Source organism: Oryzias latipes, chromosome 19 (assembly GCF_053564925.1).
Source record: "Oryzias latipes strain Hd-rR chromosome 19, Olatipes_Hd-rR_3.1".
In the NCBI taxonomy this organism is placed as follows: Eukaryota; Metazoa; Chordata; class Actinopteri; order Beloniformes; family Adrianichthyidae; genus Oryzias; species Oryzias latipes.
The window spans coordinates 11317674-11337782 of NC_136255.1; the positions used below are offsets into that span (position 1 = coordinate 11317674).

The following is a 20109-nucleotide window of genomic DNA, read 5'->3' on the forward strand; positions in this document are numbered from 1 at the left end:
CCAATGCAATTTCAGTATTAAGCTTAACAGGGAAGAGAAAATTAAATAAAGCACATCAAGTGGTATTGCACATAGTATTTAAAACAAAGACTTTATTTACAACTTCTATTTCAAGTTAAAACAGCACATCTATAGCACCAACATATTTAAATTGTACGAACACAAAGATACAAAATTAAACACTTCATTAAGAAACCAAGTGGCTCAGAACATGGTAGGTGTAAAAAAAACATTCCTTTATGCTGTAAGATCAGGCTTGGTGATGGAGAAAAAGGTCACTCTCTTCTTTATTTTGTTGTATAGTTTGGATGGCAGCCAGCTGAGTTTCTGACTGAAAAGCTCAGAGTTCCTTCCAATGAAGTCTTCACTTAGTCTAAAAGCAAGCAGATGTGAGTTTTACATGCAATCCCAGCCAAAGTTTATCTTTAAATGAGTTACTTCTTCAGATTTTTAAGATGGTTCAACTCTGACAATACATTATCTTGTAGTGTGGTGTATGTAATCTGTAAATATGATCAGATAAACAAGTAAGGATGAAAATAGGCATTTAAGTTTGTCTTCTTATCAGTTTTTAATAATATTTCATTTTTAACATTTTTGCAAATAGTTGAAACAAAGAAATTTAGAGAGGTATTAAGTAGGTATTTTTAATCAAATTTTAAAATTGTTTTAAAAGCAAATATCTAGAATTGGTAAAAGGCAATGAGTGCAAAATGCCTCCATCTCACAAAAGATGAGGATTGACATATTGTATTTAGATTTTACAGCAGTGTGGGTTTTCAGTCTTTAAAAACTAAAACTTTTTGTGAAAATAGCATCAGGTTTTCCAGAAAGAAAAGCATTGCTACTATAAAAATTAAACCCAATAGGTGTGATGCAGCTTTTGTATGTGTTCAGTAAAAAATTGTTGCCATTTGAATTATTTGCTAGTTTGAAGAAAAAAGAAAAAAATGAAACAAAACTAAAATTGTTTAATACTTTTGTTGCAAAAATCTGAATAAAATGACAAAAGAGAATTGTACAACCTTTTTTATGATGACATTTTCTGTTTTTATTTTGCAAATGAAAATAAAAATAAATATGGTAGAAAAATTATAGGATTTTGAATAAACATTTTCAAAAATAGTTTAGAAAATTTTTACATTTCTTTAAATAAAATGTGCCAAGACATTTTTGATTAATTTGAAGGGCAGTTGATGTATTTGTTTGCTTTTTTTATTTTTTTAGATAATCTTTTAAGAAAATCTTTTAAATTAATCTAAATTTTCCTCATAAAAAATGCTCCAGGAAAGGAATTTAGTTTCCAAGTATTATATGTATATAACAGGAAACCGATAAAAGATTACCGGTATACTAAATGCCACTGTGTGAGCTACTGCAAACCATTTTCATAAATCATACCTGCAGAGAGAGTACGGCTGCATCTGAAAAAAGAGAACGTCGCTGCAGTGATGCTCCGATGGAGTCCTCAGAACAGCCAACTGGTAAGAGATTAAATCATTGCATCAGGACCAGAATTGATATTTTATTCATCCTGTTGCAATTTAACAATTCAATTAGAAATTAGTGGGAAATATGTAAACAACTCTACAACTGAGTACTTGAGCCAACATTAAAAATATATATATACATATATACATGCAAAAACAAAGCCGTAAATTTATCAGAAAAAAAAAGTCTTAATTTTTAGGGGAATAAAGTCATAAAAATAGTCATTTAACAATGAAAAATTCATGCTTTTTTGAAAATATAGTGGGTTGTGTAAGCCTCCATCCACAATTTTTGTCTAAAAAAGCTCAGTGTTCTGCAAATTCTTTTTAATGTCCTCATACTTGTAAAACAATGTTGACTCACTAAAAGACAAAGCATTTCCTAACTCTGAAACCAATGCTAAAGTAACTGCTTACACTGTGCTCTATATACCTAAACACATACTAATACAAATTTATAACTAATCTTGTAAATTCTCAACCTACAGCAAATGATGTCAAATATAGACTCTTTTACTCACAATTCTACAAGTTTATTCTTGTAAAATTGTAACTAATAGAACTGGTTTGCACACCTAAATGTAATGAGTTTGCTGTATTTTTTTAATGACAAGGTTCAGGGCATTAAAAAAGCCATCAACTCCACAACACATAACTATCTAACGGCCACCTACTCACTCTAAGCTGACTCACTTTGTACCTGTGACTGACCAAACTGTCAAAGAGACCATCACCTATCTGAACTCGTCTACATGCTGCCTTGATGTGTTACCCACTAGATTTCTAAAGTCTGTCCTGAACAGTGTGTTGCCATCAATTACTCAAATGGTTAACATGTCTCTTCAATCTGGAATATTTCCCGAGGCCTTAAAAACTGCAGTCATTAAACCTCTCCTGAAGAAGAGCGGTCTTGATCCCACTGTACTGAATGATTACAGACCTCTCTCTAATCTGCCATTTTTAGGAAAAGTCCTTGAAAAACTTGTCTACCAACAGCTCACTGACTTTCTCTTATAAAACAATTCATTTGATGTTTTCCAGTCAGGTTTTAGACCCCATCATAGCACAGAAACTGCTCTTATCAAAGTAACCAATGACATCCGCCTGAACACTGGTGATGGCAGAGTCTCTGTCTTAATCCTGCTAGACCTGAGTGCTGCCTTTGATACTGTTGATCATAAGATCCTTTTGCACAGACTCCAAGACTGGGTTGGCATCTCTGGATCTGTCCTAAGTTGGCTCAAGTCTTATCTAGAAGACAGGAAATATTTTGTTGAAATTGGGAGTTGTGTCTCAGACTACATGGCCTTGACTTGTGGTGTGCCCCAGGAATCAATCCTGGGACCCCTTCTGTTCAACCTCTACATGCTGCCACTTTGGCAGTTAATACACAGTAATAACATATCTTATCACAACTATGCAGATGTTACTCAGATCTATGTGTCACTAACAACAGGTGAATATGGGCCGGTGGATTCACTCAGCCACTGCCTCCCACAGATCAGTGCGTGGATGCAGAACAACTTTCTCCAGCTAAACTCAAACAAGACCGAAGTTATTATTTTTGGCCCACAGAAACAAAGAGAGTGTCAGCAGCTACCTTCATTCTCTGTCTCTTAAACCCTCAAATCAAGTCAGAAATCTAGGGGTAATCATGGACTCTGACCTAAACTTTAACAGCCATATCAAGTCAGTAACATCAGCGGCATTTTACCATCTGAAAAACATTTCCAAAAACATAATGTCAAAGCCAGACCTGGAGATACTTATTCATGCATTTGTCTCCAGTAGGTTAGACTACTGTAACGGCCTGCTCACCGGCCTCTCCAAGCGAGCCGTAAAACAGCTTCAGTACATCCAGAATGCTGCTGCTCGAGTCCTGACCAAAACCAGGAAGTATGATCACATTAGTCCTGTGCTCAGGTCTCTGCACTGGCTCCCTGTACCTCAAAGAATAGACTTCAAAGCAGCTCTGCTTGTGTACAAGTCTCTCCATGGCGGCGCACCAAAGTACATCTCTGACATGTTAGTGCCATATGAACCATCTCGTACTCTGAGGACCTCAGGGGCCGGCCTCCTGTTGATTCCCAGAGTCAGAACTAAACAAGGGGAATCAGCGTTTCAATATCCTGCAGCTATAATCTGGAACAGCCTCCCTGAAGTCGTAAGACAGGCCTCTTCTGTGTTCATGTTCAAATCTAGACTTAAAAACATTTCTGTTTAGCCGTGTATATGACTGAAAGGTCCTATCTGCACTTCTCTTTCCTTCCTTTTTTTTTAAATCAGTTTTCAATTTTTTTCTTTTCTTTTAAAGTAAATTTTACGTTGATTATTTCTATGATGTATTGTGATTTTAATGCATTTTTCTGTTTTGTGAAGCACCTTGAATTACTTTGTGTACGAATTGTGCTATACAAATAAACTTGCCTTGCCTTTTTAAAATGTTTGACCTTCTCTTTCTTATAATTACCTTTTTCTCATAAAATTACTCATTTTTATTCTTGTATTTTAGGGTGGCTCTGATAATCTGTTGTAAAACTCAATGTTTGAAGTAATGTTCAAAGTTCTTAAAGGGCAACCATTGACAGCAACTAGTTCCCTCTACTGGAATCACTGTCACAGCAAAATCCCTTATGTTCTGTGCTAAAAGCAACAGTCTGATTTGCATCATCTCCAATGGTTTCAAACTCAAAGCCGCTGCATCAGACCTATTGACAGTTTTCTTCTACATCACATGTCTCTGCAGAAAGCTTAGACAAGAACAAAGAAAACGTGATTTTCTATCAGAAGTATGATCTGTTGTTTTTGAAAGCCCCACGGTTTTGCATTTACTGTTCTATGCTGATTTAACACTCAGGCATAAAGTACAACCTGTAGCACATTTCACAGACCAATTTTAAAACCAGGATCATACAAAGCTATAAATTGATAAGATATTTTATTTTTATGCAAGTATGGATACGTGCTCTTCAGGAATCCATGAAATAAGTTGTGGGGTTCCCCAAGGGTCGATTTCAGGGCCAATACTTTTTAATTTATATATGTTGCCTCTTAGGGAGGTCATCAGGAGACATGGCGTTGACTTTCACAGCTATGCTGATGATACACAGCTTTACATCGCCGTGTCTCCTGATGACCTTGAACTTGTTAACACTCTTTTAAACTATATTTTAGATATAAAGTCATGGATGGCAGAAAACTTCTTACAGCTCAACCAGGACAAAACTGAAGTTCTAATCATCGGTTCTGAAGACAAGAGAGAGAGGATTTTACCAAATCTTCATCATTTTAAACCTTCTCAATGTGTGAGAAACCTGGGCGTACTTTTTGACTGAGCTAAATTTTATCCCACACACTAAAAATGTCGTTAAGACAGGATTTTATCATCTTAAAAACATTGCCATAGTCCGCCCGTTCCTCTCTCTTGCCAGCACAGAGGTGCTGATGCATGCTTTTATTTTCAGTCGTTTAGATTATTGTAATGCCCTGCTCTCTGGTTTACCCAAAAAGTCTATTTCAAATCTACAGCTATTGCAGAACTCAGCGGCACGAGTTCTGACAAGGACCAGAGGGCGGGAACACATTACACCGGTTTTAAAATCGCTGCATTGGCTCCCTGTGTGTTTCAGGATTGATTTTAAAATTCTTTTAATGGTTTATAAATGTTTTTATGGTCTTGTGCCTTCTTATTTAAATGATATTCTTTTAAAGTAGGAGCCCTCACGGACCCTGAGGTCCTCCGGTGCTGGCCTCTTAGTTGTTCCGAAGGTGAGGACCAAAAGTTATAGTGAGGCTTCGTTCTGCCATTATGGTCCTCGCCTGTGGAACAGCCTGCCGGAGAACCTCAGGAGACTGTAGAGGTTTGTAAGAAGAGGCTCAAGACCCCCCTTTTTAATTTAGCTTTTAGTTGATTTTAACTGCTAATTTATTCTATTAGTTTTAGTATAGGTTATTTTATGTTTTATTTTATTTTATGCATTTATTTTCATGTATGCGTCTTATTCTCAATTTTATGTTTTTACATACATCTTATGTCATTAATTTTAGTATCTTATCATGATTTTAGCCCCAGCGTTTCTTGTGGGGATCTTTTCTTCCAGTGCTTGCCGGCTTGGTCGGTGGTTGTTGCCGCAGTCGTCGCCCTTGCTGGGGCAGCTGGGGTCTAACTTTGCAGCTTCATGGCTGTGAAGTGGACCCCAGTGTTGTCCCGGTCTGGGGGGGCGCTGTGGTGATGCTCCCATGTCCGGGCTGGCTCCTGGTATGAAAGGATTCCCAAATACTGTTTCCTCACAGCAGAGCCAAGCTTTACTTGTTTGTTTGTTTGCTTATTTATTTATTTAAAGTTACATACTCAATATTCTTTGTATGTGGGGGCCATGGGTCATATGTTTTAACGGAGGGGAGTGGGAGGGGTGAAGGGTGGGTTGGGTTTTTACTGTAATATTGTGTGTTTTCTGTTTTTAATGTCAAAGTGCTTCGAGCTGCGCAAAATGCATGAGAAGCGCTATTTTATAAATAAAGTTTGATTTGATTTGATTTATTAATTCAGACAACAAATAAGCTTAAAGAAGACTTAAACGGTTCATTAAAGTAATTTCGCTGCAGCCTCAAGGTTTTCCTTTTGAGAAGTTTTACTAAAAACCGAAGTATATTAAAATTTACAGAATAAAAGCAACATATACATGAGAGGAAGTTTGCTGACAGAATAATTTCAACTAGTCTACTGACTTACAGAGTCGACACGGATGCAAAGTTTGCTGGTTCCTCCAAACACTACAACGTTGCCGTCACTTCCCAGACATGCAGTGTGACAAACCCTGATATGAAAATAAAAATCAAGATAAAAAAAATTAGGTTTAAAACAAAAGATTGACACAATTTTGGCTGTTTTTAAGGAATAACTTAATGAAACAAACTTAAGGTACAAAAAAGGTTAGAGCTAAATTTGTTGAAATCATTTGATTTTTAAACACGCATAAAATGACAGTGACCTGGGCTTGTCCTTGTGTTGGTGTGTCACTTTGGTCCATTCTCTTCTTTTTGCGTTAAACAACCAGGCATCACCTAGCATAAATAAATGGAAAAAGAAAGACATACAGGTATGTTTTATTTCACAGAAATGAACAATTTAGTAAAAATAGACCTATCAAATGAATAATAAATCTTCAAATGCACAAGTGAGACTTACTTAGGGTGTTTCCATCTGTGCCAAGGCCGCCATATACGAAGATTGTGTGATCAGACATGGATGTCATGGTGTGCATAGAGCGGCCAAGGGGTGCGCAAGAAAGCTGGAAGTCACTGAAAAATGAAGAAAAAAACAGTGAAAGACCGAAAGAATAAAAAGAAACACTGTTTTGTGAAGTAGAAATAAATATGATTGGGTCTATTATAAAAGGACATTTTACAATTGGGTCCATGTCCAGGTCTCAAGGTCTAAGCAGAAGATGTCCAACTCTGCTGTTTCCTGTAAACAAAGACAGAGGAAGTCTAAAAGGTTAGGTATCTAAAGTCACTGTGACCTATATGAAAGTGTAAAATTACTCCAAATTATAAAAAAATAAAAAAACACAAGTATTACTGCAGTTTGAAACTTCAAAGGAGTCAGGAAAAGAGAAAAGGGATGTTAAAATAAGAGAAAAACTAAATGTTACAACAAATGGGAAGTAAAAGTATTTAAAAGAAACTATTTTGCATGACACTTCAGAACAAGTTACCTTGAAATAAAGGTTTTCACACAAACAAAAAAAGCTTTTTTAAGTAACTTACTACACCACCCGTGATAAACCCTTTGTTTCCCAGTAATGCACTGGCATGGCAGCCTCTGGGGGAAGGAGCAGAACCCTGCATAAAAACACAAATGAGTTCTTGATAACACAACTTAAAACTTAGGAGCAGTTTAACAACCTGAACTTAGGTTGGGGGCCTTCAACCTCAGACTTTTAAAATAAGAGATGGTTTTCCTAAATTAGATAAATATATATCTTTTAAATAAAGTTGTACCATAGTCCAGGTGAATACTCAATTCTGATTGGCTGCTTAGTGTGGAATAAGTAAGGGTTAATGGCCAATGAAGTGTGCCATTAACGCCGTGGAAGCGGTTGATTCCGCGAAGTGCATCAAGTTTTGATAATGCACACTTCGAAGGCCATTAACCCACTTATTCCATGGTCACTTACAAAAGTAATAAATACTTTATTCTTGTTATTTGTTTGCTCAGATTACCTTTTCACAAAAAGCGGACCATTTGTTACGTGGTGCTGCGCATTGTCATGTTACCATGACAACGCACCTTTTTAAACTCGACTGCAGCGGCAAAGGGAAGCAATATAGATGCTCATCTTCATGATGGGTTAAATAAAGCAGAAATTCAGAAGGAAAGTTGACCTCTTGCCGCTTGCTTTTGTCCAGATGATGACACTAAAGTTGCTTTTAAAGAAGCCAGCGCAGTGATATAGAAAATTTAAGCTATGTGACTGGAACTTCTTTTTTAGGTGTGCATTATCATTATCACTGTGGTTTATCACTTTTTATGCCATGGTCTGGGTGAATACTCGATTCTGATTGGCTGCTGGCTGTGTATTAAAAAGTGATAATGCACAGTGATAACCCAGTGGATAATGCTGCATCACTTAGCTGTTACTATGACAATGCGACGCACCACATATAAAATAGTCAGCTTTTTGTAAAAAAGCGATTTAAACAGAAAAAACAAAAACAAAAATCAAAAGTACCAAACATTGACTGAATAATAATTTATTTTGTAAATGACCATGGTATAAGCGAGATAATGGCCTTCAACAACACGGAAGCCTGAATGGACGCCTCGTTATCTATTACGCATTTGTAGGTTTTCTAATAAGGTATCAAAACGATACAAAATCATCTTGTTAAATATTATCATCCATCTAAAAGATGAAAATGATCCGCCTTTAAAGTTTTAATCTTTCTTTTAAACTTTAAATCCTGGCAGAAGGAGTCCAAACTGCCATTGATTGGACTTCAACCAATAGTAAAAGATAAAAAACACCAGTTTTAACAAAAAACAGACATGAATGTGTGTGTGTCAACAGCCATTTATGAAAAGAAGAATCCTTAAGAAAGTCTGGTGCTTTCCTTCCCTTCATTGTTTCTTTGGGCAGATAATACACCATATGACCCTTTCCGAAGGAACTGAGACCCATCCCATAACTCTCACCAGTCACAACATTGTTTTAAACTAATGAGAATTTTCAGGTTGAACCTAGCAGCTACTGTAGATTAATGGTTTAAAAACACCATTTACAGCAAAACTGAAATGGTTTAAGTTAATGAACTTTCTTTTTAACAGTTTAAACTGTCCAGGATTAAATATCCATGTTTTGCATAGCACAGGCATAAATGCACTTGGTGTTCCAACTTCAACAATAGAGTACTCATATCTGTCCACTGCCATGGCACTTGCGTTGCGTAGTTAAAAGGTTGTTTTGAATTTAGCACATACGCAGATCTCCTTTTTCAGCTTCCTTAAAATCTTTAGCCGGTTCCTCTCCTTTTACCCGGCTTACAAGGTTGAAAAAAAAAAGTAAACAAAAAAAGAAGAACAGGAATTGGAGATGCTAGTTTTTCCCTTTTTCACATGCATCTCTGGAACAAATTTTGGTAATTTAGCCTCCGACATTGTTTACAGTGGTTGTATGTGATAATGCTGCTCATTTTTAAGGTTATAGAGTTTTTTCTGCAATAATACAGGGGGGAAAGGGGATTTTGCAACTTGCTTAAAGACTCGCTCCGATAAAAACTTTTTTAGCATGTTATTGTGGCATTTTTCTGACGTAGGACATAGGGTCACACATATGTAGGATATATCTCTATATATATATATATATATATATATATATATATATAGATATATAGATATCTATATATATATATATATAAATAAATTAGAAATGAAAATTGCATTTTCTGAGAATTTCTTATTCAAATTGTTGGAAAACTGAAGCAGGCAAAAATAAGAGCCTATTTGAGACAGAAAATATGCTGGGCGAGCCACAAGCTTCTGTGCAGAGCTTCTGCTCTGTTGAAACTATGAGAAGCCTAAAAGTTTTGTTTTTGTTTTTTATCAAACTTGACCCCTGGAAGACTGACTTGAGTTTCATGCACAACTGTTAAACACGTGGCTGGACGGTGGCGCAGAGGTTAGCGCTCTTGCTTCACATCAAGAAGGCCCCTGGTTCAAGAACATCAATGGGGGACCTTTCTGTGTGGAGTTTGCATGTTCTCCCCGTGCATGCGTGGGTTCTCTCTGGGGACTCCGGATTCCTCCCACCGTCCAAAAACATGCTTCATAGGTTAATTGGTCACTCTATAGCGTGCATGGGTGTGTGATATGTGTGACCCTGCGACACCTGTCCAGGGTGTCCCCTGCCTTCGCCCATAAGTGGCCGGGATAGGCTCCAGCAGCCCCGTGAGCCCGGAAGGGACAACAAAAGAAAATGGATTTATGGAATGATGTTAAACACGTATTTGAGCATTAAGTTCTGCAACTCCCAAACCCAACTTTACAGTCTTAAAATTGCCATCATTATGCTGAACAACAAAGTTCATGATGCATGAACTTTGTTAAATGAAAGAGAAAAAGACAGGACCAACCAAGATGGTTAAATTTAATGTCATGAATGCAATAAACTTTTTAACCTGCACCAAATCATTTTGTTCTACTTACTCGAGTCTCTGGCATGCTCCACGTGGAGGTTCGAGTGTCAAAAACATTGACTTCACTGTTCCACCCCAGACATTGGAATAAAGTGTCTCCAATTGTTGTCTAAAAGTAAAGTCAGCCACATTAGAACTTTACACCACATTACAACAGCAAATAAATATTTAATAATTAGGAGTTGATCTATACCCAGGACATCTCTTCCACAATGAAGCTAGATGGAAATGCGTTTTGTACCTCACTCATGGTTTTACAGCCATATCCACCAAAGTAAATTAATCTGCAAATAGGCGAAATGTCCTTATGTCCAATTATCTGATGTTGATAAATTTTCATAAAATTTTGCAAATTTTTTTAAATAGAATGCTTACATCAGAAAAATTGATCAAACATACCTGTCTTTATGCACCCAGCAGGAATGTTTGTTTCGGGGAGAGGGTGTCTTCCCTGTACTATTAAGAACTTTCCTCCAGGAGCAGCAAGGCTTCGACATGTCGACACTGAACATCTGTAGAAAAATGTTTGAATTAAAACACTTAGACGTGTTTTTCCAAAACGGCGGCTTTCCTGGCGGTTTATCTCTATAGCCTGGGGATACCGAACGGATCAACGTGAGTTTCAGAAAAATGGGCAAATGTAAAATTTTGGATTTCCTTAGCACCAGAGGTTATTTGCTAACCATATCCACTTTTTTAATGTGTTCATATCCTACATCATCTCATTTCATTCAGCTTTAGCCAAACATCCATTTGTAACATTTTGAAAGTCATTTGATAAAAAATGAGCAAGTGAGGAGAACCCCACTTTTGTTAGCTCGCCACGCACACGCCATTCAAAATCTACAACTTTTAAAAGCAGCATCCCCTCCCCCACAATCGTTTCTTAACAATGCTTAGTAAGTTAGGTCATTGAAAATTGTTAGGATGAGTTTTAATTTGTAACAAGTTATGAAGAGGTCTGTTTTTTATTCAAGATTGCTGTCTCTTCTCAAGGTCAAAGGTCAATGAAACATCCATGGTGGTTGTGGACTCAAGCTGGTGGTGTGTTTGAAATTTTGTGAGGATTGTTTGAACCAAAAATTCCTTTTCCCATATTGAAGGAAAACGCGAAAAACGACCGATCTCAAACCTTGCCATAAAAAATGGTTGCCAAATTGTAGATCCTGTAGCGATCCCATAATGATTTCAAAACTTCCTTAAGATATCCCTGACATGCATGTTTCGGCTGTAGTGGAATCTAAACTTTTTTTCTGAATCCCAATAGGAGATTCTTGCCCCATTCATTTTATTTAATGGTTTTGCCCATCATGAGGTTATTTCTTTTTATGAACCACATGCCAATACACTTTTCCTGTACTTTGCGTAGTAGCTCTGTCTCAGGTTAACTAAAGTGTACATGTATATTTACCTAATAAAGTGATTTTCAGATGAGAAAGTTCTTGGCCGTTTGTTAACATTTTAATCAACATTACACCCGCCGTTTTTATTTTTCTATTACAGCCTCTAAAAAAATGAAGTGCCGCCCCCGCTGCCTCGCCAGATTTGACATGCAAATTTCGGCCAACCAACCAGAAAGGTTACCACCCTTAAAGGACAAACACACCCACTAAACACTGCTTGCAAACCAAGCGAGCACACGATTGCCGTCTGGATTGAGTTGTAAAATGCGGGGGGTGTCGCTCGGTTAGCATTGTGCTTAAGCAGTTGTAAGGTTCGCTCACTCAGTTCCTGAATACACTCGCTCAGTTATCTTTGCGCTTGTTCAATTAATTGCAGCTATGAAACGCAAGCTTTAATTTGTATCTGGTACCATAGGCTTTTTTTTTTTTTTTAAGATTGCGATCATCTGTTTTATTATTCAACATAGCTATGGCATGAAGATAATTTCCCTGCCGGGGGATCAATAAAATTCTTAAACGTTTCATTTTATTTAGTTTAATAAATGAGCCTCAATGCATATGCACAGTTTAAACAATCAGTGTTTCCTGACTCGATACATATGCTTGTGACCCCATGACGACCGGACGACCTAATTGTGGATTGTCTTTATGCATACGTTTCTTATTGGCAGTTATCTTACCCCATTGCAATCGCTCATGTTTCAATACAGCAAATGTTAGATATTTCAGATATATTGATCTGCCTATTTAAAACTAATTTATTAAGCTGGTAATATATTAGTTGATGAAATAAAATCAATTTTAAGAAATGAATTTATAACCAAAGCCATTGATGAGCATTTTTGTGCATACAGAACTTTGTATTCATTGCGCAACAAAACAAGTAACAGCTTGTTCTTGATAATTCAACATCAACGAGATACGACTTCTTGAAGGGCAGAGAAAAAAAAAGGTTTCCATAATATTAGTTTTGCGTTTTTTGACCACATAACCTTGAGGTCGTGACACTCCAGTCAAAGGTGAGGCTATCTTTAGAGGGAAATATCTGTTGGAGGGCCATAGCCGCAGTATAAACTGGATCCACAGTGCTGCAAAACACTAAACTGTACACCATAGAAAGCAATTCTTATTTGTTTGACTGCCTCTTTATTCCTTTCATAGAAAAACATTAAACTACTAGACTTACCAAACTAGCGCTGTATTTTCCCCCAAAAGTGTCCTTCCTTAAGATTGTGGACATTCTGGTGGCATCTTCACCAGTTTACTTTTGACAATCTATAAACTTTACAGTGGAAGTGGATGACCTCTCTCTGCAGATCAGATTCTGTCAAACCTGTCAATCTTTACCTGTACCTTTATACCTGTCGAACCCAGAGGTCTTCCTTCCTACTGCTGCGTGCACGTTCAGGAGGACCCTAATTTAAGTCTATTTTTGTTAGCTCACTTACTTTTTCATTTGACGAATGTCCATTGCTAAACTGAATTGCATTTACTTTGGAACATGATCTCACTTCCTGCAAAGTCCTGAGCTAACCTGCTGGCCCAGCAACACAAATTAAGACTCAAATTAGAGTGGAAAGTCCTTCTGTTGACAAAACTGGAACAGAGAGCAAAAATACACAATTTACAACATTTAAAACAGAAACTATATTCAAAATAAGCCAATATTCAAAAGAATAGACCAGTATGTGCTTCAGAAACAGGAATATTCCTGTTCATATGTGTCTGAGCATGTTTGGAATAATGCAAAAACTCCTACCCCAGTCAGGTAATGACCATTGAAACATTTTCCTGCAAAACTTTCAGTCAAAATAGAAAAAAAATTTGAATAAACTTTTAACACATTTTTAAATAAAAATAACCTATTTAATAATAAATAAAATAATAATAAACCTTTTTAAACTGATATTCAAAATAAATACTCAGAAAAACATTAATCCCCCTATTTAAAGTTGGCATTAACGGGGGGAACGAAATTCTTGAATATTTCAAATAAAAAAAAAAAATATTCATGTTTTTCAGAATATAACCGTATTCTGCCAAAGTTAAACAAACCGAGAGTGTTGTTCAGGTAGGTTTACCCACTTAACATAACACTTAACATCCTTAACCCATAAGAACCCATGGTGACATCGGTGTAACAGAAAAATGTCAGAAATGGATTCTGTGGTCCTCTTGGTTTGTGGTAAAGTACACGTAATTTTAGTTTTAAGAAAAAAATGGGTCTGGGTTCTTATGAGTTAAAGACCCACTCCAAAGAAAATTGTAGTTGTGCTGTTTTTAACATGTTTCTTTAACATTTTTCTGAATATTTCTTTATTCGAATTGTGTTGAATTAGGAGCAGACAAGAAAAAAAAAAAAAGCTCAGTGGTGACATAGAAACTGCGGTGGGTGGGCCAAAACATCCGCTCTATTTTAATGCATCCACTTGTAGACAAATAGATCCATGTGCGTCTTACTTTTCCTCGTCTAAGCTGCCATCTGGCTCAAAACTGTAAACTCAAAACTGGATAGCTCCAACATTCCCTGCCATTTTTGTTGCGCCGCTAATGTTAGCTTGGGGTTGTGAGGAGCTGCGAGCTAATGGGAGAGAGTTTAAACAAAGAGATGATGGGATGTCAACGGATAGTTACTTCAGCGCCAACAGTCCCGCCCACAACTCAGAGGCAGATTTCTAATGAACAGAAATTATGGTCTAGAAAATTACAGTTTTTTTATTTTGACTAAAAAGAGCATAAACATTATTAAAAGACCACTGGGACACCTTTAGAATAGATCAAAAGTTGGTTGAAGTTGGGCTTTAACAGTAAGTCAAAAGGTTTTGAAAGAAATTAAGTAAGGCTCGTCTTTTGTGAGATGATGAATCTTAAAGGCGTGAAGCAAAAAAAGGAAATTGCTTTTGCTGCTTTAACAACTGCTGTTGTTAAAGCTGCAGACATTGTTTGGGGTTCACTCTGTCAGTAACATAAGTGCCCTGTAGCATTTTTGAAATTACTATAAGATAGATGGGGCCAAGACACCAGAGGATTCGATTTTGTACATCTCACCTGGTTTGAGTATCCACCAGGGTCACATCCTCCAAACACATAGAGTGTGCTGTTAATATTTGATCCACAGAAACCTGGTGAATGTGGAGGAATGTCTCCTGTCATCTCCTTTCTCTCCCTGTTTTCGACCAAAACAGTCCATAACAGAGCAAGTTGAACACAAAATTGAAATGAACATAAACAAGAAAAAAATATTCATTTTAGTAGAGCATTTATAGTTGTTCGAAGGGACTTCAGTACTTGATATAGATTTAAAAAAAACATTCACAATGTTCTTCATGTCTAAAATGTTATTCATTGTGCAAATCCTATCAGAAACTGTGACCTCACAGACTTTGATAAGAGTGGAATTTATGCAGCCTCCTTTTTTTTTTTTTTACATCATTCACAGCACTTTACATTTCTCTCATTAATTTAACCCTTGTGCTATCCTAGGCACTTTGACATTGGGAGTCGGGCCATCTAGACCCACTAGACAGTGCACTGAACCTTTTTTCTTAAATGATTTGTGATCATCACTGGTGTCCATGGATTACATGAAATCTTTCCACCTTTATCATGGTAGGGAGAACAGGTCAATGTAAGGGTGGGGTCATCTAAGATAGCACAAGGGTTAATAAAGGAGAGATGTGGCCCAAAGAGAAGCATTTTATTTAAAGAAGGACATGTTTTGGAATACATTGAGTTATATTAACACTAATAAATAAAGTTTCTGTACTTGAGACAACCTCAACTGTGAAGAAACTAAAAACTGAATTAATTATGGTGTAAAAAGCCAAAAGAGAAGACATTCATCTTCAACTCCTCTTTACTTTAGAACAAAAATGCTCTTTTTTTTAAAAATCAGTGCATCCTTTGCTCTGTTGTCTCAAGAACTCTTCTTCAGTGTCAAGGTGACACATGGATTATCTCTGCAGATAAACAGCAATCTATCTTACCACATGCCGCTGTCTAAATCGCAGAGCCATATCTCATTACTGGGCAACACGACATCCTGTCCTGCAACTACCTGAGGAAGGAAACAAATTACTCATCAAAAAACATGACCTATTGCACCCTTTTATTTCAAAATAAAAGTTAATAACGAACTGCTCAAGCTGTAAATGAGAAATATACTGTAGTTTTGTTTTCTCCTTAATTAGTTATCATTTGATATGTCAAACCCCTAAAATATTGTCATTTGAATATTTAGGACTGTTTACAAATCAACATTTTTGCCATTTTTTCCCCAATTACTTGCTGTGTAAACAATGCGTTAAAAGAATATTTTTCAGCGTTAAACCTTCTTATGCACTTTAAAGTTTAGCTCTTCGGAGCTCTTTCCGTCCAGGTGAGCTCACCTGGTATCCTCCCCACGCGTACAGCGTGTTGCCATGGATGAAGGCCGTGTGACTGCTCCTCACCGGGCAGGCATCCATGCTCCCCGCCGGCTGCTACTGCGCGTCGTCCCGCTAACCAAACCGGAGAAAAACGGCGGGGAACCGGGAGCGGAGCTCGAAAGATCCCGGTGACACCTGTTCCAGGAAGAAAACGGTTGAAATGCAAAGTTTGCGGAACGTGTTTTTCGAGCTTCTGCCTGAAATAGGCCTAACTCCTCCCACCAGATAAATGACCTCCCCTGGTGCAGGCTTATTAGGAAGACTGCGCACAACTTCCACTGACTATCAGAGCATATATTCAGTTTCACCTAACTGTAATTCATTTCTTTAATGTCTCAAATTGACATGCGCACAAAAGTTAAATACTTGTTTCTTTCTTTCTTTCAAAATAAAATTCTTGTAACTGCTGCTGTGATTTCTCTTGACTTACACAAAGGTTTTTCCACAGTTTGGAAAATTCTTTCCATTTTTCTCCTGCATACAATATTATTTCACACAGTCTCCCAGTACCAAAAAGTAGTTATTTTTTTAAGTATACTTGAGTAAAAGTAGCAGACCATGTACGCAAATTGTAGAAAGTATACTAACTGAATACTCCTTCAGACTAAATTAGAGCATTTTAAATTGAATATAGATACGACATAAAAAAGTTAACTTCAAATATACTACCTCACTTTTAATAAAGGCTAGGTACACTTGTAGTTGGGAGTGTATTTTAACGATCATTTTAACAACAATTCAATTCGTATCTTGTGGTTGCCAGATTTGTCACTCAGATTTATAGTTAATGTTGGTTCATTTTGATCAAGTGTGAATTAAATACGTATACAAACAAGTAATCAAGAATTACTGTGAAAGGCAAATCCATTCACAGTTTAGTTTCATAAGGTTCAGCCCACTGTTGTTTTTCAACACAAAAATAATATATTATTAGAACATTATACCACACTGTGGTTACTTTTTGCAAAATTTAAAGTGCAGTAATTGGAGTAATTAGTAAGCTTAAATAGAAATTGGACACAAATATTCAATGAGAGAATTTTTGTGATGTAGAAATCAATCACACAAATTCACAACAAAATAATAATTCTACTTATGGATTTCAGAGTGGTAAAGATGAAGTAAGTCATCACAGGTCCGTTTTTGTATCCAGAAAAGAAGCTTATAAAGCGCTATATGCCATTTACCATTTACTTAAAGCTGATTTATCTCGTCCGGTTGTAACTTTGCCTGCTTTGTATGCTGAAAGGAGATCAGACAAATATTTGCACAGGCTACCAGCTATGCACAGAATTGATTTTTGACTCTGTTTATGAATACCTGAATGCCAAGAGGCCTAAAGGACCAAGGTACATTGGTGTTGTTCTGATGTTTCCAAAGTTGGCAGTCATTAAAAATTGGCATCAGAGGAGAAAATAGAACTTTAGTTGAACCTTTCATTTCTGTTTTGAAAAAAAAAAAAAATTCCATCCAGTATTGCAACTTTAGAAGGTGGACCTGCAAGCCACCATCCATTCTGACATGTTGAAGTTATAACCTTCAAAACTGAGACATACTTGGGACCTCTTTCTGCTCCGTCTCATACACTTATTTGACCTTTACTTTAATTTATTTTCTACAGTTCACTAGCATTATTAGAGATGGAAAAAACTTTTTAGAGTCCCACTCCGATCATCTTTGATCCATTGTAAGAGCATTCTCTGTGATCTTTTAATCGTGATAATGCAATTTTGAGCTAAATTGTTAGTTTGCGTCGAACATAGTTTCTGCAGAGCAGAAATTTGCCTCTGAATTGTGGCTTGAGTGTTGGCAAGGTGTAAGCCTACTCACACTTCCCATCATCCCTTTGTTTACACTCTCTCCCACTATCTTACAGCCCCTCACACCCCCAACCTGACATTACAGGTGCAACAAATTATATTATAATACAAATTATACTATATTGGCAACATTGGAGCTATCCAGCCATACAGTTAATGGGCCTGATACCAGCTTAGATGATGAAAATAAAGATGTACATGGTAACTGTTGTCTACAAGTGGATGCATCAGAATGGAGAGGAGCAGGGATTCATCCTATTTTCTTTCTACTTCAAAAATGGGATGTTTTTTAAACACCATTTTCTCATCTGCTTCTTCAAATACCATTTTCTTTATTGTTTTAAGTGACAAAATGAGCGGTGTTGAAGAAGAAAAAGAAAAAGCAGTTTGGTGGGTTGCTTTTCTTTTTAATTTTGAGACAACAAATGCAGCTTCATTTTGAAAATGAAAAAGCATTTTTTAGTATTGGTTTTATTATTAATTATGCTACACAAATGCTTCCATATTAAATTGGAGAAGCCCCTGGCTGCAGACCTGATCCTGCCTCAATTTGGGTAGAGTTAAATGCATTAAGGCACGCCCACTGTATGGGATATTTCATCACAGTAAAGGTTGACATTCAAAAATGCTAAGAATCTCAGCTTTGTGAATCTGATCTGGTTTCTTCAGTCAGTAATGATCTGCTTTATCAAGGAAAAGATTTTTTCAGTTGTTAGGTGCAGGTTGGTTGTGGAGCGGTTTCTAGATGGAATTGTTTTCTTGCAGACTCTAAATTCTCTTTTCAAATGATCAATTAAAGCGAAGTTGTTCTGGATTTTGCTTCTTTTTCCTGAGAGGATTTTTCCCCCCTTTTTGGCTTTTCCCTTCAGCGGTTTTCATGGCAAATCACCCTATAATTATATAAATAAGTAATTTATGTGATCAGTGAAGTAACTTTTGAGTAATAAGTAAGATTTGTAATTTTCAACTTGAGTATTATTTCTATATCTCAGCAATTATTTTGATTAATATCTTTTGCATTTTCTTCGTAACAAAAGCTTGAATTAGGGAATTTTTTAAAAACTAAATTAGAGACAATCATATGCACATTTTTTCAAAATAAAAGTGAACCCTTTTGCTTCACAGTTTTTTTAGATGATTTGTTAGAAGATAAATGCATTATTTGATAAAATATATTGGTGCAAACACAATTATTGGCTTTGACCCAATAATTGTGAGCCTGTTACACACTAGTTAAATAAGTGCACAGTTCAGTTCAGCTCAGTCTTTTCTTGATTTAACTTCAACTTTAAACTAGTTATTCCAAAGCAAGAAGCAGGTTACTTCAATATTTACTTTCTTTGGGAGTTGAGTTTGTTGTGCTTCTGTGTTGTACCCGTAACTGGGTTGCGCCCTCTAGTGGTGGTTCTAATGTTCTTGATAATAGGTCAACAGAAAAACTTAATTACAATACTGTTTGCAAAAATGTTACTTTTTAATGACTAAAACTGGAAGAGTTTTTAAGTTTTCATTTTTTATTTTATTTGTAATGTCATGAAAATTGTTGACGGTCAAATATGTTCACATTTGTTGTACATTATTTTTCAATAATTATTTGAACTTTAATCTTTTAAGCCATTCATAACAGTATGTATCCTTCATACTACTCTATGTTTTACTAGGATCAAGGAGGCATTTTCTGGGAGGGGGGGGATTTTTTATAAGACCTTTTTTATATATTTATGAGAGATATATTGGTTGATTGTGTATTTGCACAGGGTCATATTTATTTATTTAAATATTAACTGTTTAGGAGTCCATAATATGAAAGTATGAGTTTGGGTTGAAAATAGATTTTGAATCTCCAAAAATCTGGATTTTTATGACATTAATTCACTAGAATTTTTGATTTTTAACGAGAAACAAGGTTCTACTATGGTAACCTTGAAAATTGTTCATGTTAAAATTTATAACAAAAGTTTGTTGTATTAGATATTTACAAATTCTTAAAAAAAAGATTCAGTGTATTGACATTTATTAGAAGGAAAAATAAAAACCTTATTGATTTATCAATTTGGAAAACTTATACAATAATTCTTTCATTGTTAGCTCTATTCAAGTGTTGCTAGCAGTTTTGAGTTGCTATACTTTAATACAACAGTCTGTCTTATCCAATTTCATGGAGATAGCAGCAGTGGAGTTCTGTCTACAAGAAAAAAACAAAACAACACAAACATACTTAATTTACAATAGTTTATGAATAGGATGAAGTTAAATAAATACAAACCAGATA

General features: G+C 36.1%; 1 protein-coding gene across 1 annotated transcript; it reads right to left on the reverse strand.

The window, feature by feature from the left end:
* Window positions 1-72: 72 nt before the first annotated feature.
* LOC101165264 (kelch domain-containing protein 1) lies at window positions 73-16252 on the reverse strand. Its single transcript, XM_023949625.2, has 13 exons — window positions 15979-16252; window positions 15577-15647; window positions 14639-14756; window positions 10587-10699; window positions 10381-10471; window positions 10198-10296; window positions 7260-7334; window positions 6899-6957; window positions 6679-6791; window positions 6482-6554; window positions 6223-6307; window positions 1402-1481; window positions 73-373 (listed from the first exon to the last, which is right to left on the reverse strand). Exons 1-13 carry the CDS (start codon window positions 16054-16056, stop codon window positions 238-240), a joined length of 1191 nt encoding a protein of 396 aa, XP_023805393.1. The 5' UTR covers window positions 16057-16252; the 3' UTR covers window positions 73-237.
* Between the last annotated feature and the right edge of the window lie 3857 nt (window positions 16253-20109).